Genomic DNA, 24,453 nt, shown 5'->3' with positions numbered 1-24,453 from the left:
CCCTCTTTTTACTGACAGTCTACTGACTGGAATGGTACCAGATGATTGGAGAAAAGCCAATGTAGCACCAATATTTAAAAAGGGCCCAAAATACATCCCTGGTAATTACAGACCAGTTAGCCTAACATCAATAGTACGTAAACTCTTGGAGGGGATGATAAGGAACTATATACAAAGAAAATATAAATAACACTGCGCTAACCCAATGTGAAAAGCAGCTACATAAAATATGACCAATATTGTAAACAGAAGTAAAAGTGAAATGCAGCGCTAAAAATGATAACCAATGGTAAAAGGCACATCAGACATGGTGACCATTACCAATATATACATAGCTGAAACACATGAAGCATAATACCAAAAAATTGAATATTAGACGGGATATAGTAAAGTCCCAATGTATGGCTATGAATCTGATACAAGAGAGTCCCAAACATAGGCTAAATACCAATGTTGATCTGATGTAGAAATCTTCTCTTGTATATCATGAGTTGTACGATCATGGGAAGTGAATAGATGGAATACGCTTACCAGCAGGAGTGGATTCGGATGCCGGTGACACCGAATCAAACAGGCTCTGAGATCCTTAATGGACGATGGTTGGACGATGGTTGGTCCTGGAAATCCCGAATCTCGAGGGGGATCTATCCTCTATGGTCCACGTCACGACTGTCCGTTCAGAAGCCCGAGGGGGAATTCTCCGCCACAAACAAGTCTCCAGAGCATGGATGGTTCCCAAAAAGATAGATAGGATGCCAATAGTGCAGATCAAATGACGTATTTTATTGGATATAACAAATAATCAACAAACGATATAAAAACGTGATCACGTGTAAAACAATGAAATCAAGTGTAGGAAAGAGTAAGGCTCAACCGACGCGTTTCGCCCACATGGACTTCAACAGGGGCATCGGCAACTATATACAAGATTTTAGTAATGAGAATGGTATCATTAGCAGTAATCAGCATGGATTCATGAAGAATCATTCTTGCCAAACCAATCTTTTAACCTTCTATGAGGAGGTGAGTTGCCATCTAGATAAAGCAAGGCCCGTAGACGTGGTGTATCTGGATTTTGCAAAAGCATTTGACACCGTTCCCCATAAACGTTTACTGTATAAAATAAGGTCTGTTGGCATGGACCATAGGGTGAGTACATGGATTGAAAACTGGCTACAAGGGCGAGTTCAGAGGGTGGTGATAAATGGGGAGTACTTGGAATGGTCAGGGGTGGGTAGTGGGGTCCCCCGGGGTTCTGTGCTGGGACCAATCCTGTTTAATTTGTTCATAAACAACCTGGAGGATGGGGTAAACAGTTCAATCTCTGTATTTGCGGGCGATACTTAGCTAAGCAGGGCAATAACTTCTCCGCAGGATGTGGAAACCTTGCAAAAAGATCTGAACAATTAATGGGGTGGGCAACTACATGGCAAATGAGGTTCAATGTAGAAAAATGTAAAATAATGCATTTGGGTAGCAAAAATATGAATGCAATCTATACACTGGGGGGAGAACATCTGGGGGAATCTAGGATGGAAAAGGACCTGTGGGTCCTAGTAGATGATAGGCTCAGCAATGGCATGCAATGCCAAGCTGCTGCTAACAAAGCAAACAGAATATTGGCATGCATTAAAAAGGGGATCAACTCCAGAGATAAAATTATAATTCTCCCGCTCTACAAGACTCTGGTCCGGCTGCACCTAGAGTATGCTGTCCAGTTCTGGGCACCAGTCCTCAGGAAGGATGTACTGGAAATGGAGTGAGTACAAAGAAGGGCAACAAAGCTAATAAAGGGTCTGGAGGATATTAGTTATGAGGAAAGGTTGCGAGCACTGAACTTATTCTCTCTGGAGAATAGACGCTTGAGAGGGGATATGATTTCAATATACAAATACCATACTAGTGACCCCACAATAGGGATAAAACTTTTTCGCAGAAGGGAGTTTAACTAGACTCGTGGCCACTCATTAAAATTAGAAGAAAAGAGGTTTAACCTTAAACTACATAGAGGGTTCTTTACTGTAAGAGCGGCAAGGATGTGGAATTCCCTTCCACAGGCGGTGGTCTCAGCGGGGGCATTGATAGTTTCAAGAAATTATTAGATAAGCACCTGAACGACCGCAACATACAGGGATATACAATGTAATACTGACATATAATCACACACATAGGTTGGACTTGATGGACTTTTTTCAACCTCACCAACTATGTAACTATGTAAGATGCTGCCCTCAGCATTACAACACATTAAGAAGCAACAGGAATAATGCAATGAACACAATTAAAGCATAACAGATACAGGTTCAAACAACATAATCAGAGTATCTTGCAGGAAGCTGACCACGGTTAGACTGGAACGTCCAACGGGCAACAGTGTCCTCAGGATGCAAGTGATCCTGTTCTGGCGGTGACTCTGAGGCCACACGCAGTTGGAGGTCAATCAGACTTTTCATACCCCCGCCACATGGGACCAAGCCTGAATCCTCAATTAATTCTGGACAGTCAGTGGAACTTGCAGGAGTGGCTTGACAATCTGTAGTCGCTGCACTGGGGCTTTCTGCTTCCAGATCAGTAAAGGCTGGAGGCGCGAGCAATAGAGGAGGAAGATACCATTCAACTGGGACTTCCTGTACAGGTGGGACATCAACAGGATCAATCATCTCCCGATCTCCTGCTGATTTGGTGAAACAGTCGCCACTTAACACACAGGGCCTTAACAGGTTACTATGGAGACATCTCTTGACAGGATTAGGTCCCTCTGAGATTACATTATACACTGGAGTTGGTGGGAAAGGTTCTTTGTATTTTTCACCAACACCCAACGGCAGATCCTCCAGAACAGAGTCTTCGGCCAAGCCTTTGTGTCTATCTAGCATCACTTGCTTGGCTTTCTGTAGCCTAAATCAGTGCTCCTGTGCCTAGGTGCTAGATGTTCAGGCAGTCACATCTTCAGGAGAGCCCTGTAAGAGATCCACCATAAGCCAACTATAGCACCCAAACATCAGGAAGAAGGGCGTGTGACCAGTTGCCTGGTGCATGGTGTTGTTGAAGGCCCACACCACAGCCCCCACATGTTGGTGCCATCTGTCTAAGTGCCCTTGTTTGAGAGTATCTAGCATAGCCAGCAGGGTGCGGTTGAACTGCTGACAAGCTCCCTTACCTCATGGATGGCACGTGGTAGTGTGTGAATTCCTGATACCATGGCGAAGCTGTAACATAATCACTTACTCAGAGTTTGGGCCTTGGTCTGAGCGTATACATCTGGGGCAACTGTAGGGTTGGACTACATGCTGCCAAAACAGTTTAGCCGTGGTTGGGGCCATTTGATCCCTAGTGGAGATTACCTCTGCAAACTTGGTAAAGTGGTCAACAAAAACCTGGGCATAGCAATATCCTGAGGGCGAGCTGGAGATTGCTACAAAGTCCATGGTGACTAGTTCTAGGGGCTCTGAGGTGTTAATAGTCATTGGCATGGTTCTTTTGGGCAGGGACTTCAGTACAGAACAAGTCTCGCACTCCTGGGAGACCTTCTGGACCCATTCCGCCAGTCACAGGCAGAAGTGACCAGACTCAGACTGGTCAGCCCCAAAGTGTCCACTTACAGTGTGTAGTACTCAGCAGGCTTGGAGGATTACAACTTGTAGGATGTTCTGCTGCTCTGTAGTAATCTGCGCCTGGTGATACAGTACATTGAACCAGGTCTTAAGTCAATCCCATTGTTTCAGAATCCCTTGAGGTGTGTTACACAGTCTCAGACACTCACAGGAGAAGAGCTTACATCACCAAGAGAGGAAGCACTGCACTTGCATAAGGTCTTGGTCATTCTGTTGAATCAGCACCCATTCCTCTCGGCTATAAATTTCAGTGGATTCCACCTAGGAAATCATCCCTTGTTCATTTGGTGAGCATGAAGTTGCCGTTGTGGGCAGCACAGGGGCTACCTTGATCTCTACTCAGCAAAAGTCCACATCCTCCCCTGGGCATTCCACCAGATAGCTGGACAAAGCATCAGCATGGCCATTAGGTTTTCTAGGTCTGCCAAGCGAGCGACCCGCATTTGCTCAAATGCCCCTAGCTTGACTGTATCCAGGTAGCTGAGAGGGCTGTTGTCCGTATACATCTCTATGTCAGCCCCTTTAAGGTTCTCCGCAAACTGCTTGGTGATAGCACACACTTAAGCCAACAGCTCCAATTTGAAAAGACTGTAGTTATGGGGATTGTCTTTGGTAGGTCAGAGGCTGTGGCTGGATCACCCATTTGCAGCCATCTTGTACCTAAGCCAGCACAGATCCCAGGCCTTGTAAACTCCCATCTGTAAAAACCCAGAAGGGCTTTGAATGGTCTGCATAAGCCAATAAAGGTGCCAAAGTCAGTTTTTGTTTAACCACTTCAGCCCCGGAAGAATTTACCCCCTTCCTGACCAGTGCGTTTTTTGTGATTCGGCACTGCGTCGATTTAACTGACAATTGCGCGGTCGTGCGACGTGGCTCCCAAACAAAATTGATGTCCTTTTTTCCCACAAATAGAGCTTTCTTTTGGTGGTATTTGATCACCTCTGTGGTTTTTATTTTGTGCGCTATAAACAAAAAAATAGCGACAATTTTGAAAAAAACGCATTATTTTTTACTTTTTGCTATAATAATTATCCCCAAAAAATATTTAAAAAAACATTTTTTTCCTCAGTTTAGACCGATACGTATTTTGGTAAAAAAAATCGCAATAAGCGTTTATTCATTAATTTGCGCAAAAGTTATAGCATTTACAAAATAGGGGATAGTTTTATGGCATTTTTATTTATAATTTTTTTTACTAGTAATGGCGGCGATCAGCGATTTTTGTTGTGACTGTGACATTATGGCGGACATGTCGGACATTTTTGACACATTTTTGGGACCATTGTCATTTATACAGCAATCAGTGCTATGTGCTGTGTAAATGATACTGGCAGTGAAGGGGTTAACCACTGGGGGGCGGGGAGGGGTTAAGTCAGTACTAGGGATGTATTCTAACTGTAGGGGGGATGGGCTGTGTGTGACATGTCCTCCTCTCCGTGAGGCGATCGTGGGTATCCCCACATCGCTCGAGTCCGCGCGACCCGTGACCCGACTCACGGAGCTCGCGAGAGGTGCGCCCCGCCGGCGGCGCGCTCACACACACATTCAAAGTAACGTACGGGTACGTTACTTTGCTCAGCCGTGCCATTCTGCCGACGTATATCTACAGGAGCCGGTCGGGAAGCCGTTAAGCATCTCAAAATCCTGTTGTTGGGGATAATGTCATTGGACTTGGATGGAAAGCGTAGAGCTGCCTTTCTTCTGGGTACCATGACCTCTCAGCAGTAAGGATGAACCGAACACCCCCTGTTCGGTTCGCAACAGAACTTGCGAACAGGCAAAAAATTCGGACAAACACACGAACACTGTTAAAGTCTGTGGGACACCAACATGAAAAATCAAAAGTGCTCATTTTAAAGGCTTATATGCAAGTTATTGTCATAAAAAGTGTTTGGGGACCTGGGTCCTGCCCCAGGGGACATGTATCAATGCAAAAAAAAGTTTTAAAAACTGCAGTTTTTTCAAGAGTAGTGACTTTAAAAATGCTTGAAGTGAAACAATAAGGGTGTGGTATGGATTTTGAGGGGGCCCCTACGCCATTTAAAAAAAAATTGGTGCAGTGTTCCCCCTAATATCCATACCAGACCTGAAGGGCCTGGTATGGATTTTAGGGGGACCCCCACTCATTTTTTTTTTAATTTTAGGTTCGGGTTCCCCTTAATATTCATACCAGACCCAAAGGGCCTGGGGGGGGGAACCCCATGCCGTTTTTTTCAATGAGTTTTATCTATATTGCCGAGACCCGACAATTCATTACAGCCGCAATCAGTTTTAAATTACTTTTTTTCCTTTAGAAATTTCATTTTGCTGTGGTACTGTTCTAAACATGGGAAAACTGTGCCACTTTACAGGCATACTATAGACACCCCCAAGCACGATATTTAAAGGAATATTTCATTTTTATTGTTTCACTTTAAGCATTATTAAAATCACTGCTCCCGAAAAAACGTCCGTTTTTAAAACATTTTTTTGCATTGATCCAGATCCCCAAACACTTTTTATGAAAATAAATTGCATATAAGCCTTTAAAATGAGCACTTTTGTTTTTTCATGTTAGTGTCCCATAGACTTTACCGCGGTTCCGCGGCTTTCGAATTTGCCACGAACACCTCATAATGTTAGATGTTCGCCGAACGTCCGAACAACGAAAGTTCGGCCCAAACTTATGCTTGGGCCGAACCGTTCGCCCATCCCTACTCAGCTGCTGTGTTGTTGGTGCGGTAATCTGGACGAACTTCGGGATAAATCTTCAATAGTAGCTGTGACAGACCTAGCCGGTAAAGAGACTTTTGGAGGGGACTGTATGCTAGCCTCTTGCCGATCGATCGGGGGCCCTTGCATTTGGGGGAACGGTGCTCTTTGTGATCTGTATGCCTGGGGACCCTTGAGGTGGTATTACTGTGGATTCGGGTCCTGGTCCCCCAGGACACACAGACTCTGGGGACCCTGGATTTGCCATATTGGAATAGTGGCTGATTCATAATGCTGGGACAGATACTGTTAGGAGATGCTGATGTAAATTCCAACACCTGTCTGTCTATTGTCTGCTAAAATGTGTATTGTAAATAAGTCTACTATGGGATCTAAGAGTCATTAGATCCCCATTGTTATTGGTGTTAATTAACTCTGCTATTGTGTGAAGAAGAGTCTATGTTGATTGTGATAATGTTGATTGGATTTTCTGAACTACAAGACGGCCAGTCTGGCCTAACGGTCATGTCTGAGTCATCTAGGCTGTCTAAAGGGATTAGTTAATTAGCTCATGTTAATTAGGGTAATTACGTTACAGCTGTATTGTTAGAGTAATATGAGCAGGAGGTCTGCACCTCCACTTTGAGTGTATAAAAGCCTGTATTTTGCAATAAAGGATAGTCCTGTTTGAACTTACATACAGCCTGCCTGGTGTTTGTTCTGAGCTATCACAACTAGAACGGCACAGAGCTGTAGTTCTAGTCCTGGAGCATCGGATGACCGAACCATCAGACGTTGCAATCTGATTCAATAGCTGCAGAGGAGTGTCGGGAGAGTGGACCCGAGCGAGCAAGGGGCTCGTTACAGTAGCCCACTAGTCTCAGAAAGGAGCGTAGCTCAGTAACAGTCTTTGGGGAGTGCCAGCCCTGCACCTCCTGGACTTCGGCCAGGTGAGGGGAAACTCCTCCAGCTTCCACAATATGCCCCAAGTGCTGGATCCATTGCCTCAATAGACAGAATTTACTGGGCTTAAGTTTTAACCTGTACTGTGACATTCGGGTAAACATCTGTTCCTGATGCTGGACATAATCCTCAAAGATCTGGGAGAAGATAATAATATTGCCTAAGTGGACTAGCACGGTCTCAAAGTTGAAGGTGCTGGAACATGCTGGGGCATGGCTCGGACCAAAGGGCATATAGTTAAACTCAAACAGTCCCAGGGGTGTGCCAAAGGCAGTTATTTCATGATCTTGATCTGGCACTGGGACTTGCCAGGTCAAGGGTAAAGAATAGCTTGACCCAGCGCCATAAGTGACTCCTCTACCTGGGGTAACAGTAAGCATCCTGGTGAGTGCATTTCATTTGCGGTAGTCCATACAAAACTGCAGACATCTTTCTTTTGCACCAATACCACTGAAGCAGCCCACAGGCTATGATTCTCTCGCATCCCCCCACTCTGTAGCATGTTGCGGAGGAAGTCCCTGACCTCCTGGCACAGCGCTGGGGGAATATAACAGTGTCGCTCCCGAATGGGTGGAACATTCCCCGTATGGATTGGGTGATCAATTGCTTCAGTATATCCATAGTCCTCCGGGCTAGCAGCGAAAACCAGTAGATGCTTTTTTGCTGGTGAAGCAGCCTCTGCTGCGGTAGAGGATAGTCTTGGAAGGGAATGTCAAGTTGTTCCCACAGCAACTTGTATTGTGAGTCATCCAACAAGGACATGGCTGCTTGTAGTGGAGCAAAAATGGCCTCTACCTTAGGTTGAGCCTCCAAGATGCAGTGACAGCACTACGTACAGGTCTGCTAGGATGGCATGGTTGGAAAGTGAAACTGGAGTTATCCCTAAGTTGATGAGCTGTACCACTCCCCTAGCACCACTATTTCCTTGCGGTGTTCCACCATCACTGTGGATCCTTGAAGTTTCTTGTGAACCGCAATGAGAAGGGACCAAACTACCTATTGGAGGCGTGCCAGGAGAAATTTTTGCTTGGATGGTGTGCAGACATCTCCCACTTGTTCTTGCTGCTTCCTCGCCGCCTTCTGGTGAGCATCGTAGGCTCATATCACGTCGAGCCACACAGCTCGCAGACCGCAGCCCTGTACACACTGTGCAATCTTTAATATATTCTTTGCATCACTGAATTATATCTGTAGCTTTAACAACCATTCAGACGGGGACCAGGGGCACACTACACATGCTATTTATAGAGGCAAAGATTAGAATACACGGCTGCAGGAAAACTGAGTATGGGGAAATTGCTGTCCCTATTTACTAACAGTGAATATAGTAGATATTAAGATAATAACGTATTGCAAATAAAGGATGGAGGGAGGATGTAGGCCCTGGAGAAAAAGCTCTAGAAGCATGGCTCCAATGCTATCTATACAACATGTCTGGTGTGCTTAAAGTGTATGTATAGCCACATTTTTTAGAACAGGTATCCTTTTTGTCCTGGCTACAATACTAAAACTTTGGATTTCCCATCACTCTATCTCTTGGTGACAATGGTCAACAGGTCAAAATGAGAGGCTTGAATCTTCCTAGCAGAAACACAGCAATTAAAAAAAGTGTTTTGGCTAAACATACACTTTATTTCTTCCCAAATGCTGGCACTATTCTGGCACAATAACACCTCACCTTCTAATATTTGCCTTCTTGTAAAGTAACCATAACTGGTAGATTGACGCCACATTAACATGACCCCTATTGGTAATTTGTCCACCAGACTGGAGTTGCCTTCTTGCCAGTAAATATGGGATACTTGCCAATGAAATTTAAAGTATAAAATGGCTGCTGTTTTAAAGGCTGCTGCTTTTTTTTCCCATAGGTTACGAACCTAAGTTTGACCCCCAGGGCTGTATGACTCCATTGATATCGTAGGTCTATTTGTACAATGGTAGCAAGTCAGGCTAGAATAGCTTTTCTTAATAATGTTTCACTGTGAAATAATCAGCTGGGTGGAATATTAAGGTGTCAAATTTTGTGCATATAATAAATAAATACAGCTACGAACATGGGTCACAGCATTTAGGAGGGTGGTTGGTGGGTGCACGATTACACTATCTGGGGAGATAAAAACTATGCCTAATTGATGTTTTGTAATTAAATTCACAGTAAAACCTTTTTTCCACCTAGGGCTGATTCAGTTGCATGGAATCCTCATAAAATGTTAATGGCTGGGATCCAGTGTTGCGCTTTCCTGGTGAAAGACAACTCGGTGAGCAGAACAATATGATTTTATTAATTTTAAGTATTGATAATAATATTTTCCTATAACTTTTACAGATATGTTTTTCAAAAATGTATGCTTACTTTGTTCTTAAAAATTCATTGATAGCATGACATCTTGAGAAAAAATATTTTAGGCCCTTTAGGGAGATCTAGACAGCTATGGAATTATGCAAACATCTAAAATAAACAATGAGAGATAATCTGATGTCTGCACACTTAATAACTTTTTTTAATTTAAAGTCCATTTATAAAATGCAGGCCACAGTATCAATACAAAAACAAAGATCAACAGTGGCGCTAGACCAATGATGATGTGACACCTGGATGCGAATAGTATATATATGTATATATACACACAGAAAAAATTCAGTACATAAAATTATGTATAAAAGACACTAAATAAGTAGTCCATATTAGTCAATAGTATATTCATGTTAGCACCTGGAGGCAGCTCCCTGAGAGCGAAGCAGTAGACTGTGGATAAGGAGAAACAGAGGGGCACCAGACTGAGTGCAGTATTATCACAGATTTAATGGTAAAAGAAAATTAATCACTCACAAATTAGCAGAATCAGATGAGCATGTGTATTGTGATTGTCAGTCCTGGAGTCTGTTACAGTGTCGGGATGGCTGGAAGCCACTACAAGCATAGATGGTGAGGAGTATCCAGGGATCCAAGCCAGGAAGCAGGAAGCCGCTGATCATGGCCGTGACCAGCGTGAACCGCAAGCTGGCATCAAACCAGAAGTGATGTCACAGGAAGCTGATAATTGGCGTGTCAAAGTCAATTGGAATGACGCTTTCTTTTTTTTTTTTTTTTTGATCAATATTTTTTATTATTTTCAAGAAAGAGGAGCAGTACAAATCATATACATAAAAAATAGTATATTGAAATACATATAAATATAAATAGTTAAGAAAGGGACTAAATAATAATCGAATAGGGGTAAATATCAAATGTACAGGAGTTTTTAAGAATATATCACTGACATAGAAGGGATCTATCAAAATTTTGTGGTAAGTAAGATGTAATCTATGGGGACCATGTTTTATCAAATTTGTTTATATTATCACAAACAATAGCAGCAAGTTTTTCATTGGGCATAAACCAATTAATTTTTTTCCTGACCGAAGCAGAATTTGGAGTAGAAGACCACCATGCTTTTGCTAATGTTTGTTTAGCAGCAGTGAATAAAAATATCAAAAGACGGAATTGGGTATTGGTAAAGTTTTTTGGTTTGAGATTTAATAAGTCTTCTAGAGGGTTTTTGGAAAGTTTTTTTTTCGAATAAGGGAAAAATCATTATATATATATTAGACCAAAATTGTTTGCATTTAGGACATTCCTACCATATATGTAAAAAGTTTCCATTATCCAAACAACCTCTAAAGCATTTATTTGAGATAGTTGGTATAAACTTGGCTATGTGGAATGGCACTTTCTATGGAGGCACTCATTCGGGCTTGCTCCCGAGCCGCCCTGTCTGTGTCTATAGACACACCCCTGCCCCCCATTCCCTCATCACAGCATTTGATTGACAGCAGTGGGAGCCAACCTCTATGGAGCAACGGATGTCAGCGGTGACATGTCCGCTGACATCCGATCTGCTCGGATCTGCTAAATCCGGACGGATGGAAACCCTATTTTCTATCCGCCTGGCGGATCGGATGAAAGTGGACAAACGGTCCGTTTTCATCCGATCCCCCATAGAGAAAAGCTGAGATCTGACAGGTCCGTCTCTGCACAGTGAGCAGAGACAAACTTGTCATCTGCCGGCTCAGCGGGGATCAGCAGAGCGATCCCCGCTGAGCAAGCGGATGAGTAAAAATGGACAACCCTGTGTGAAAGAGGCCTTGCTTTAGAACCACTTTATTGTTAGAAAATACTGCACTTGGTTCTCTAGAATAAAATAACCCATTGTAAGATATAATAGGGATGTTATGCTAAAGAAGTAGAGGATATTCACATTTCAAAGTGAATGTTCATTGGACTCTGTGAATAAGGTGAAGTTGTTTCGACTTCAATCATTTAACTATGTGCAAGGTACGGCTCTGTTTTGTTTTTTTTCCCTTGCATGTGATTGGGTGTTCAGATTAAACACAGCTTCACCTTATCCAATAAGCTAAGTGAGCATTCACTTTGTACTGTGACAATTTTCTATTCCTTTAGTAAATACACCCAAATGACCCTTTAATGATTACTTTCAATACCTTTATTTTTATTCAGCATGTGAACTTGAAGACACTGATTGGTATTTCACTATGCACCAGTTGCAGCAAACATTTCCTCTTTGATTTGAAATAGGATGGAAGCAAGCAATCATACTTCTCCCTGTATTTCATGATATTGTTGCACTTTGTCTAATAGTTCAATCCCTGATGACATTTGGTGTCTGTCTGTGTATTTTCACATAACAAGCTCAAGCCTTACATTTTATTTTCTAGTACAGCCCACTGAGAGCCCACAAATTCCTTTGATATGTTCCCATTCAATTCTGCCAACAGGTCCTCTCCAAATCAATTGACATCCGCAGTATCTAATGGTCAGAGTAGTTTACTATAATAATATTACATTTATTTTATTCACATGCTTCCAAAATTTTTATTAATCAGTGCAGAAAATAAGAAGTGTCTATGAAAGCCATCTAACTCATTAGATGCTCTCATTTACAGGGCTGCTCAAAAATTCTGAACTCTCTGGAGAAGTTCTAGGCTGATTGCTGCACTTAACTGTTTACTCTCTCTTTGATTTACATGATGGCTAGATGTGGCTATTCTAGGAACCGTGCTGCGTACAGCACTCTGCTTCTCTTTAAGTTTTTTTTTTTACTTTCCCTATTTTGTGATATATTTGCACTTAAGCAATCCTGAAACCAAGCTTACCGACTTCTTATTAGCTTAATAGGTCATTTTTAGTCATGTATTGCAGCAAAAAATAACGTAAAGAAGCAGATGTTGGAAAACATTATAACCACACAAAACAGCATGAATATTGTAAATTATACTGTCTCCTAAATGCTGTACCATTGGTAGATATTCCCCACTTGCCTTTTGGCATGTGGCAGAGTAAATGAAGTTTATATAGATGAGAACTGTTCATTTAGGCAATAGTATGCAAAGCTCAAAGTAAACTGTGCTTATCGCTAAACACAAAGAAAACTACAATTTTATGTTCATTTAAAAAGTGAAGATTGATATAACATTTAAGATAATAATTACTGTTTCTAGAAAATAAAAGTATAAAATAAACTTGACACATTCCATATAATTCAGTGTGTCACTAACATTGCAGCTTTTATTTTCCTCTGACATACTTTTATTACCAGATAATCCTGTCAGTAGGTCTTTTATTTTTCCACTTCCTCTTGGGTGACAGTGCTGTTCTTTTTGCAGTGAAATTGCACAGCAGCATTGTTGCCCAGTTGAGAGGGTAGTCAAATGCCGCGTACACACGAGCAGACTTTCTGGAATACTTGGTCCGGCGTACCGGAGTCCGTCGGACAATTTGATCGTGTGTGGGCTCCAGCAGACTTTTTTTCCTCAAAGTTTGATGGACTTAGATTTGAAACATGTTTCAAATCTATCCGACGGACTCATGTCCAGTCGAAAAGTCCGCTCGTCTGTATGCTAGTCCGATGGACAAAAACCGACGCTAGGGCAGCTATTGGCTACTGGCTATGAACTTCCTTGTTTTAGTCCGGTCGTACATCATCACATACGAATCCGTTGGACTTTGGTTGATTGTGTGTAGGCAAGTCCATTCATTCGGAAAGTCTGTCGTAAAGTCCGTCGAAAAGTATGCCGGACAAAGTCTGGCGTAAAGTCCGCTCAGGTGTACGCGGCTTTAGATGGACATAAATGGAGTTTAAGTAGGCAACAAACAAACTAAAGCCCAGCTCTATCTAACACTTTTCAAGCAGCTACAACTGTTTTGTTTAAAGGGTAAGTTCACCTTTACAGAAAAATCTGTAAGGTGAACTTACACAGGATGCCCTCCTCACCCCCCTCAGTCCCGCCCATGTGACGGTGCTGACCAAACAGAACCCGTGTAGCCCGCCTGTCATTGCTGGTGAAGAGGAGAGAAAGCCGCAGGGATTTCAAATCCCCGGACCTGCACAGCGGTGATACGAGCTATCAGTGCGGGGGATTGCTGACTCCAGGTTAGCAGGACTGAGGGGATGGGGAGGGAGTCCAGTGTAAGTTCACCTTACAAATTTTCTGTAAAGGTGAACTAATATTTTAAGGCCTCTTTCACACGTGCTGTCTGATCAAGTCCGCCTGTCCGTTTTTCAGGCGGATCTGATCGGACGCTCCATTCACCTCTATAGAACGACGGATGTCAGCTGTGACATGTCCGCCTACATCCGCCGCTATCCCATTCAGTTAGCCAAATCCAGACGGATGGAGACCCTATTTTCCATCTGTCTGGTGGATCGGATGGCATCGGATGAAAACAGACAGGCGGATCCGTTTTCATCCGATCTCTCTTAAAGGAGAGCAGGGGCTCTGACAGGTCCATCTCAGCACAGTGAGAGGAGATGGATCTGTTATCTGCCTGCTCAGCGGAGATCAATGGATCGATCCCCGCTGAGCAAGCGGAGCCCATCAAAACGGACGTGCCCTGTGTGAAAGAGGCCTAAAAGAAAAAAAAAAGATTTGAACCACTTGAATAAAAACTGACGATTGTAAGCACCCCCTATGTTATATGGTTTGTCCCCACTCCTGTAACTCTCCCTTTTCCTGGACAATTTAGTCTGCATTTAAATGTGTAAAAAATATAAATTAAGGCGAGTAAAACAGCAAAATAAATTCATAGTCTATTTACTATCATAACAGTTATTAATGGCATACAGTTAAAAGTTAAAGCGGAATGGAGGGAGGGAGTTACATGACGCATGTCCTGTACAAAGTTTTTAATCAGAGAATAATAAGCCAATGTTTTTCTGAAAAGGGATAAAAAGGGAAGAAATCTGACCCTTCATAGTGCTCAGAACCAGGCTCTGGTCCAGACTCATTTGTTGGAAGGAGAGAATCTGTTACACAGAAAGAGTCCTGGGGTGAAAGCCTCAAGACTCACGCCAAGTGAAGAATGCCTTCCACATCTGATGATAAACCTTGCAAGAAGAAGGCTTCCTAGGTTTTAATATTAATAGAATCACTAATTCAGAGATGCCCTTTGTTTTCAGAACCTGGGCTTTAACCATTTGCCTACTGGGCACTTTTACCCCCTTCCTGCCCAGGCTAATTTTCAGCTTTCAGCGCTGTCACACTTTGAATGACAATTGCGCGATCATGCAACACTGTACCCATATGAAATTTTTATAATATTTTTAGACAAATAGAGATTTCTTCTGGTGCTATTTTTTAAATCAAAATAGAAGTTTATTGTGCCAACAGAGACAGAAAACATGTTATATATCAAAGCGTCATGAATGTCATTTGTTACATCAACAGACATATATTGCTTATATGAAGAGTAGTAGAACGGTGGCACCAAAAGAAATACTTTGAGACATATAAACTTATAGTAGAAAAAAAGCTGCGTCGGAGGAGAAACGTATATCCTCCAACCCATACTAACCCATTATACGGCCAACGGGCCATACGATAAACAGTTTGTCCACTGTCTGCCCAACTATAAGGTATCAACCCTTCCCCAAACTAGTGGGTATGGTATAAATTGTTTAATCTATTTAGTACATATTCATATTGGCTGTCCCTCGCTTTTACATCATCATATATATTCATTACACCTGGAGTAACCTTTGCATAATCAAGCGTGGGGGCGCTAACTCAGGGGTATCCAGCCATGGCTGCCAGATGGAGTAGAACTTCCGAATTGCATTTCTATGCTGATATGTTAAATGCTCCCTGATAAGGATATATTTGACCTGATCAACCTATTGTTTTTTAGTTGGAACATGCCTAGACAGCCAAAATCTGGCTATCAGCTTACGAGCTATGTACAGTAATCCAATCACCGCAGTATTGATTGTGGGGGGTATATTTCCTCATCTATCGCTCCCAAGATGCATATTAGGGGGTCCAGAGGGACCCTAGTCTGGTAGACTAAGGTAATAACCTCAGTAATATTGCTCCAATACCTATGCAACTTGGGGCAACGCCACATGAGGTATATCAATGACCCCTCCTCTCCACAGCGTTTGGGGCATGTAGAAGTGTCTCTCCTTTCCCATCTCTGTAACTGTATGGGTGTTCGATAGGCCCCGTGCAGCAAAAATAAATGAGATAGCCTATGTGATTGTGAGACAGAGGTGATTGGGCCTGCTTGTAAGCATGTGTCCCATGTTTCATTGTTTATGTCTCCCAGGTCCTCCCTCCAACCTCTCCTACATGGTAGGTTTGTTGAATCTTGTGTGGTTGAGAGCAAAGAGGAATAGACATGGGATATTAGTCCCTTTTTCTCCTGCCCAAAGAAAACGTCCATTATTAGGGGGTGACTGGAGAGAGTGAGAGTAGAAGTTTGTCCCTGGGCCTGGAGCGCATGTCGTAGTTGGCGATATCTGTAAAATTGATGCCTGGGAAGGTTAAATTCCGTTTGAATTTCTAAAAATGATTTTAATATATTTTGGTTATATAATTGGGAGATTTTGTATATACCGGCCAACCTCCATACCTGGAAGCCTTCCGGATTGACTATTTCCGCTAAGTTAGGGTTTCCCCAGAGTGGAGTTTCTGCCAGGAACCCGAAAATCTTCAGGCTAGCTTTGACCGTGGTCCAGAGTTTTTTTAGGAGAATCACAGTGGGCGCTGCCTGTGGAAGGTTAGGAAGTCCCGCCTCCAATCCCGCCAGTACTGAGATGTTCTGTGTTCCAGTCTGCAATAGGTTCTCAATTGAGTCAGTGTCACCTAATACCCCAAGGCCACCCAAGTGCTGTAGTTGGGAGGCATAAAAATAGAGTTTAGGGTTAGGGACTGCAGCCCCACCTCGATCTTTGCCATATTGCAGAGTGGAAAGACTTATTCTGGCCACCATTTTTTTCCATATTAACACCCTGAACAGCGTATCAATATGATTGAACCATCTACGGGGTATCCACAGCGGGGAATTCTTCTGGTGCTATTTAATCACCACTGGGTTTTTATTTTTTGCTAAACAAACGAAAAAAGACCAACAATTTTGAAAAAAAAAATGAAAATTTATTATCAAATACTTACCGTAATTTTGCTTTCCTGATGGACTCCATGGCAGACTACGTGTGGGTTAACCCCACCTCCTCTCCAATGCTTTAGGACCCCATTCCCATAAGTTTGAGCTCATCGCTAGGGACTGCGTTCCGTAACTAGCCGATTCGTGACCTATGGGTGGGAACTCCGTCTGCCATGGAATCCATCAGGAAAGGAAAATTATGGTAAGTATTTGATAATAAATGTTCTGTTTTCCTGACAGACTCCATGGCAGACTACGTGTGGGAATGCTGACAAAAAGAAATTTGAATTTGGCCCGTCAACTGACAGGATTTTTAAACCAAAGTTCACAGAAGACAGTGAAGCAGACTCTATGCAGTAATGAGACATAAAGGTATTGATGGAGGCCCAAGAGGCCGCTTTGCAGATGATGTCTGGAGCCACATGCCGGGCTGCTGTCCGCAAAGCCGCCATACCCCTGGTGGAATAAGCTGTCACTGCCTCTGGTAGAGCAAAGCCCTTAGCTCTATAAGCCTGCTGGGTAGCCTGGACTATGCAGGCCGCAATTGTCCTGGTTGAAGCTTGCTTCCCTCTGTTGCTGCTAGAGTGCAGAATAAACAGGTAGTCAGGGCGTCTAAAAGAGGAAGTAACTTGCAGGTAATCCATCAGTATTTCGCCTACATCCAGAGGAAGAACTTTGGAGGACCCCGGGGTCCTGAATGTAGCTAGGACAAATTCTTGGTTCTCATGGAACACTGAAGTGACTTTCGGGTTTGAGCCGAGCATAGGGATGAGGCCTACCTGGTCTGGGGTAAAAGTCAAAAAGGGTTCTTCGTGACCTAGGGACCCGATCTCAGAAACCCTCTTAGCCAAAGTGATGGCAACTAAGAAAGCGACTTTTGCAGAAAGCTCTTTAATAGAAAGCAGGGAGGACCCCGTGGTACTGAGTCCAGACAGTGAGTCGAGAACAAGAATCTTGGCCTTCTTTGAAACCTGAGTCTTGACGCCCCATGGAAAAACTGCCGGATTAAGGGGTGAATGGCCCATGATGTTTTGGAGAAAGCCAACAAGGCTGAGAAGGATGATCGGGAGTGGGGGAAAGGCGTATGCCCTTTAGAAGTTTCCCTGATCCATCAGGGCATCTATTCCGAAGGCCTGGCTGCAACAGCTCTGAGTATAATATTTCTTGACTTTCAAGTTGCAGGGGGACACAAAAAGGTCCACCTCGGGAATGATTCCCAGGGACAGGATCCACTCGAACGTCTGCAAGTGAAGAGACCACTCGTTGTTGTCCAACTCTGTGCTTGACAGAAAGTCCGCTTGAACGTTCTGGACTCCAGGGATGAAGACCACTAAAATATTGGAAAGATTTATTTGGGCCAAGGATATGATGGGCCCGAATTCTTGGAGTAGGATAGAGCTCCCTTGGCCCCTTGCCTCTTCACATAGGAAACTGCTGTGGTATTGTCTATCCTTAATAAAACTGACTGCCCTTTCAGGAGGTGAGTGAAGGATTGAAGGGCATACCAATCTGCTCGAAGTTCCAGGATGTCTGAGCCCGAGTTGTGAAGATGTGCATCCCACTTGCCTTGCGCAAGTTCTGATCTGGCATCGGTCGTGATCCATGAGACGGGGGCAATCTAGTGGCAGGTGAGCAGATTTTTGCGCTGAAGCCACCAGAAAAGGCTGTTCCTCATCACTGATGTTATGTGAATAGTCTGAATGTTGTCCCCTGATTTCCATTGCTGAAGAAACCCTGTCTGAAAAGGGCGTAACCTCCATAGGGACCACTTGACCATGGGGGTCGTAGAGACCATTGTGCCGATAATTTTTAGGCACTGTGAGGCCTTCAGGCGAGAAGAGCTTGTGAAACTCTCTCTCGAATGACCGTGACCTTCTCCACTGGGAGAGAGATGGTGCTTTCCACTGTGTCGAACTGGGCCCCCAAGTAAATCAGACGCTGAACTGGCTCTAAATGGCTTTTTTCCAAGTTTAGAAACCACCCAAAATCAATCAATGTGGAGATCACCTGCCCCCCATGGACCAACAGCTGCTCTTTGTCTTGGGACAGCAACAGGAGGCCGTCAAGGTAGTGATACAGATGTATCCCATTTGTTCTGATGAGGACCACCACAGCCAGAAGAACCTTTGAAAAAACTCGGGGTGAGGTTGTCAGCCCTAAAGGGAGGCAGATGAACTGAAGATGTTCTTGCCCGATTTGGAACCGGAGGTACTTGTGGAATTCCTCTGCCACCGGCACGTGGAAGTAAGCATCTTTTAAGTCAATTGAAATTAGCCAATCGCCCAGCTGCACAGTTTGCTTGATGGTAGACAGAGTGTCTATTTTGAATCTTTCATGTTTTATAAACTTGTTTAGGTAAGTTAGCTTTAACACTGGGCGCCATGAACCATTTTTCTTCTGAACTAAGAAGAGAGGGGAGTACATCCCCTGGAATTTTTTGCCCTCCGGAACAGGCACGGCCGCTCCCCGTGTCTTCAACAAATCCACATAGGACAGTAATACCTGCTTCTTTTCTTCTGACCGTGGTAGCAGGGTGGACATAAATCTGGGGGAAGGAGTACTGGTACATGTATGGCCTGAGGAGACCGTCTTGATGGTCCAGTAGTCCGAGATTGAGGCCACCCAGATGTGCCGGAAGAGAAGGAAACAAGCCCCCACCCGACCCACCTGGACGGGCGCAATCTCAAAATGACTTTGCCGGCTCACGTCCACTGGACGCCTTTGTTTTTAGTGGACTTTTGGAAGGGTGCCTGCCCTCTGCTACAATTCTTTCTGAAGTCCCAGCCGGGCCTGTAAGAGCGTGCTTCTTTTGAATGCTCCGAACTGTGTCTTCTGTGCTGGGGTCTCTTCTGACCGAACAGACGCCTATCCTGGGTTAGGAAGCCTGACTTTCCACCCGTGGCCCGGGCTATAGCGTTATCCAGCCTGTTGCCAAACAACAAAGGCACCAGGCTTGCTTGGATGCAGAATCGCCGCGCCAAGGACGTAACCATAAGGCCCGCTTAGCCGTGATTGAGGAAAGCATAGTCCGGGCCAGCAGGTGGATAAGATCAATAGATGCCTCTCCCAGGAAGGCAGCTGCCAACTTCAGCTCCTGAATTGCTGAGCCTGTGGCCAGCTCTTCTGAAATGCCCCTGAGAACGGAGTCCACATTCTCCGTCCAGGCTTCCATAGCCTTGGACATAGCTGCTAGGGCCAGAGGTCTTGGTCTATTCTCCTCTCAACACCATCCTTGAAGGATACAGCATCTTCTAAGGGAAGAGTAACATGTTTGGCTAGACGCATCAATGCTGCGTCTATGAGAGGAGCATTTTCCAGGTATCTCACTTCTTCTGCCTTGAAGGGGTATAATCTGGAGGTTTTGTTTGACAAAGACGTTTTCTTTTCTACCTTGCTCCACTCTTCATCAATGATATCCTTTAATTCAGAAAGGAGCGGAAAGTTAGAACGTTCCTTCCCCAGGTGATTAAACAACTGCTTTTGCTTAGCCGGGGGAGTGGAAGGGTCTTCTCACTTAAGGGCCTCTTTAACTGCTTTGACTAGTTGAGAAACCAGGCAGAAGTCTAAGCCTCCGACAAATTTGTTACCTTCCAACTCACTGTCTGAGAAATCAGGATAAGCACCGTAGGGCTGGGATGGGCCCGGATCCTCCTGGGCTTCGACAGCCATGGAGCCAGATAGGGTGGTGGACTGGCTCTGCGTGTGGGTTGTACCCCATTCTTTTAGGGATTGTTGCACCACACGCTTAACAAGAGACTATCTGTTGATTTTCTGTCTCTTTTTCCCCAACCGCTTGGGCGTAACATACGTCACACAATGACTTGCCCTCCGGGACTCGTGTCCCACATCCCCAGCAGGCTCTGCGATCAGAGCGGCTGTCATGGCGGTGGGTGCGATGACTGGAGGAGGAATAGGAACATATCCTCTGTTTGGAAAAGGAATAGGAACATCTCCTCTGCTGTTGTGTCGGGGGGTGCGGTGACCTGTTCATGACCCCTGGATGGAACGTCAACTCAAGGAAGTGTGCACAGATTCAGGTGATATGCTGATATCCTAGAATAGCCGGGAATGGGAGAAGCCCCAAACGCTTAACTAGTGGGGTTTTTTTTTAATATATATATTTTTTATTTTTTTATTATTATTATTGTTTTTTTTTTTTTTTACTTCTCCTTTAAGAGGATGCCAGGTCCTCCCAGCCAAGCTCACCTGTCCTAGTGCAAACCTCAGGCTCCGGGAAGTTGCCGCACACTCCCTGCAGGATTCCCGACATGACAGTGCGCTGACAGCTTTAAAAACCCCACCTGGATGACATCTGCCACCTCGCGCCTGTGCTGTGGATGACAACCGAATGGCCGCCAATCCGCGCAGAGACATGGTAATTAAGCAGTTGCCGCACACTCCCTGCAGGATTCCCGACATGACAGTGCGCTGACAGCTTTAAAAACCCCACCTGGATGACATCTGCCACCTCGCGCCTGTGCTGTGGATGACAACCGAATGGCCGCCAATCCGCGCATGCGTGAACCAAGCCTCGATGTCACTGAGGACTCGTGCATGCGCAGACATTCAGTGGCGGCTACAACCCAGAACACCATGGTGTCCTGGAATGCAGGAGCGTTCCAGATGCCATGAGGGGCAAAAAACAAACCATCAAAAAATAAATGGATGAAATTAAAGGGCTTCAATAGGGGGAAAGACAAGCACAACATATAGAACAAAAAAACTGCCATGGAGAAGAAAAACAGCAGACCTTGCCAGCCGTGATGATTCGCAGACGTATCCTCTTGCCAGACATCCATCCTTTGGCATACAAAAGTCAGTTCCCCTCCACCACTGGGGTATCCTGTGCCTAAAAGCCACTCACCGGCCCATGGCTGGGCCCTGGGCTTGCACCGCATAGTTGGTATGCCAGTTTACGGAACCATCCCGATTGAACGCCAAACGTGAGTATACGCGATACAGGTCCATGGAGGAGGACAAAAAAGGAAGACAGTCCCTAGCGATGAGCTCAAACTTAAGGGAATGGGTTCCTATAGCATTGGAGAGGATGCGGGGTTAACCCACACTTAGTCTGCCATGGAGTCTGTCAGGAAAATACGTTTTTTATACTTTGTTAAAAAGTTTGCAAACAGGTAATTTTTCTCCTTCACTGATGTGTGCTGATGAGGCTGCACTGATGGGCACTGATGAGCACTGATGAGGCAGCACTGATAGGTGGCACTGATGGGGCCGCACTGGCAGGCATTGATGAGGCTGCACTGATAGGTGGCACTGATGGACACTGATAGGTGGCACTGATAGGCTCTAATATGTGGCACTGAAGGGCACTTATAGGCGAAGCTGATGGCCACTAATAGGTGACACTGATAGGTGGCCCTGATGGGCACTGATAGGCACTGTTAGGTGGCACTGATGGGTACTGATTGGCAGCACTGATAGGCAGCACTGGTGGGCACTGTTGGGACTGCACTCATAACAACACTGATAATCAGTGCCCTGCTTATCATTGTAGATGTCACTTTAACACATGCCAGTTATTAGCTCTCTTCTTCTCTCCTCACACTGTCAGCGATAACCGGCTTGTGCCTACATCACGATCAGCTGTTATTGGACACAGCTGATCACGTGGTAAAGGGGCTCTGTGGTTGGCCCTTTACCACGATCTGTGACCAGCTGAGTCCTTTGGACTCAACGATCACAGAGCATGCCACCCTGCAGGAAGTGGTTAACAGCCATGATATTAAAGCCAGCCTGTCACACTATAAGTCGCTGATCACCACCATTACAATATAGTGTCTATAGCTGCGTAAATTCTAGTAAATATACCATAGTTTCTAGACACTATAACTTTCACACAAACCAATTAGTATACACTTATTGTGAAAAAAATGTCATAAATTCCATCTGCGTACAGTGTTGCGTGATGAAGCAATTGCCAGTTAAAGTAGCACAGTGCTGAATAACAAAATATGTCCTTATCATGAACGGGGTAAAACCTTCTGGAGGTCAAATGGTTAATTGACATTGTTATTGAGAACCAAAGCAGAGACATGGTAATTAAGCAGACAAGCACATATACCTGAGACTACAATTCAACGTACTGGAGGTTTAGACCTGATACTGTAGATACATTTATGATAGCAGAACAGATAGAATATAGAACTTGTCGGGCAGACTTAAACCAATCATAATAATAGGGCAGACAATGAATCAGATTCCGTTCACCCAACCAAAAAAAAAAAGGAAAAATGTGAGCAGTGAGCATGTGTGTGTCCCACCCCAGGGCATGCTCCCTGAACTGATTAAAGTAAAGATACATTGAATTCCTGCCCCACTTACATGTAGTGCCCTAACTTTTTTTATGTCTTTTTTTTTTATTATTAAAAAACTTATAGCTCCAAGAGCTCCAAGGTTCATACTGATGTCTGTTGATTCATGTCTTTTTACTTTATACTTAAAGCCTCCCTAGTTGTCTTCAACACAGTCCCTATTTTACTTTCAACCATCACGCCTTTTAACTTGGGAAGAACATAACCTTCTGATTTCTTACACACTTTGTCAGAAAATGTTTAAAGTAACTCCATCTCTATTAAACAAAGCATTCACCACATTCGAAATCTGTGACCTTGTTTTAGCTTCTTTTCCTTCAATGTGGTTCAGGATTCTTAATTCACAAAAGCATAATGCATGGTGTATTTTTATTTCCATGTGCTACTTACCTTTTGTTTGATTTTGTAGTATTTTATTTCTCAAAAAACATTCCTGCACATAGATCTTTGTTACTTTAAAGATCAAAATTATTGCATTGGTTTTTTTTGTCTTTAAATTACCACGAGCTTCAGGTTAGTGATGATAACTAAGTTTTAGTGTGGATCTATTAAGAAACATAGGCATCACAAAGTGTGAGAAAAAAAAATACATTTTTTTCTACATTTTTTTTACAATTTTTCAAAATTCATAATAAAAAAAGTACTTCAACAGTTTAATGTCTATTTCATGTGGAAAAAAAGCAAGTCACCAAAGTGATTTTTTATCTTTGCACATTGAACTATTTTAGAAGAAAATTATCAATTCAAAAAATATGACATTAAAGAGACTCTGTCACTTAAAAAAATAAAGGTGCTAGCAGGTACAACTTGCACATACCTGAAGCTTAATTTCCACCACTATACCAAAATGCCTGGATGTTCTGAATAGACAAAGCTACAGCATTTCTGGGTTGTGATTGGTTCATCCTCCTTCTCTGTCCTGTGCACATTCCTATAGGCCCATCATCATGATGACTTAGTATGAATGACATGGCCAGTATGGAAGTGTAGGGGGTGAAAAATTGAACAGAATGCACATGCTCCTTCACTACTAAGAAACTCTGCAGTTTTGCCTGATAAGAACAGCCTAACATTTGAGGCATCCAGGGAGAAAATGAAAGTTGCTGAAGGTAACACAAGATGCTACTAGTACCGTTTATTTTTTTAAATTAAATTGTCACTTTAACCACTTCAGCTCCGGAAAAGATTTACCCCCCTTCATGACCAGGCCATTCTTTGCAACACGGTACAACGTTACTTTAACTGACAATTTTGTGGTTGTGCGACATTGTACCCAAATAAAATGTATGTGCTTTTTTTCCCACAAATAGAGCTTTCTTTTGGTGGTATTTAATCATGTCTGCATTTTTTATTTTTTGTGCTATAAACAAAAAAAGACCAACAATTTTGAAAAAAAAAAACAATATTTTTTACT

General features: G+C 43.6%; 1 protein-coding gene across 5 annotated transcripts in view; it reads left to right on the top strand.

Annotated features, from left to right (window-relative positions):
* GADL1 (glutamate decarboxylase like 1) overlaps nucleotides 1-24,453 on the top strand; it is a 464,941-nt gene that overhangs the window by 253,924 nt on the left and 186,564 nt on the right. For all 5 annotated transcript variants that reach the window (XM_073630286.1, XM_073630284.1, XM_073630287.1 and 2 more), the window contains one exon: nucleotides 9,445-9,526. In XM_073630286.1, coding sequence (XP_073486387.1) covers nucleotides 9,445-9,526 — 82 coding nt within the window. The remainder of the gene's footprint in view (nucleotides 1-9,444; nucleotides 9,527-24,453) is intronic.

Source organism: Aquarana catesbeiana, linkage group LG05 (genome assembly GCF_042186555.1).
Source record: "Aquarana catesbeiana isolate 2022-GZ linkage group LG05, ASM4218655v1, whole genome shotgun sequence".
Taxonomy (NCBI): domain Eukaryota; kingdom Metazoa; phylum Chordata; class Amphibia; order Anura; family Ranidae; genus Aquarana; species Aquarana catesbeiana.
Note: the sequence above shows the minus strand (reverse complement) of the source record. Positions and strands in the feature narration are given on the sequence as shown.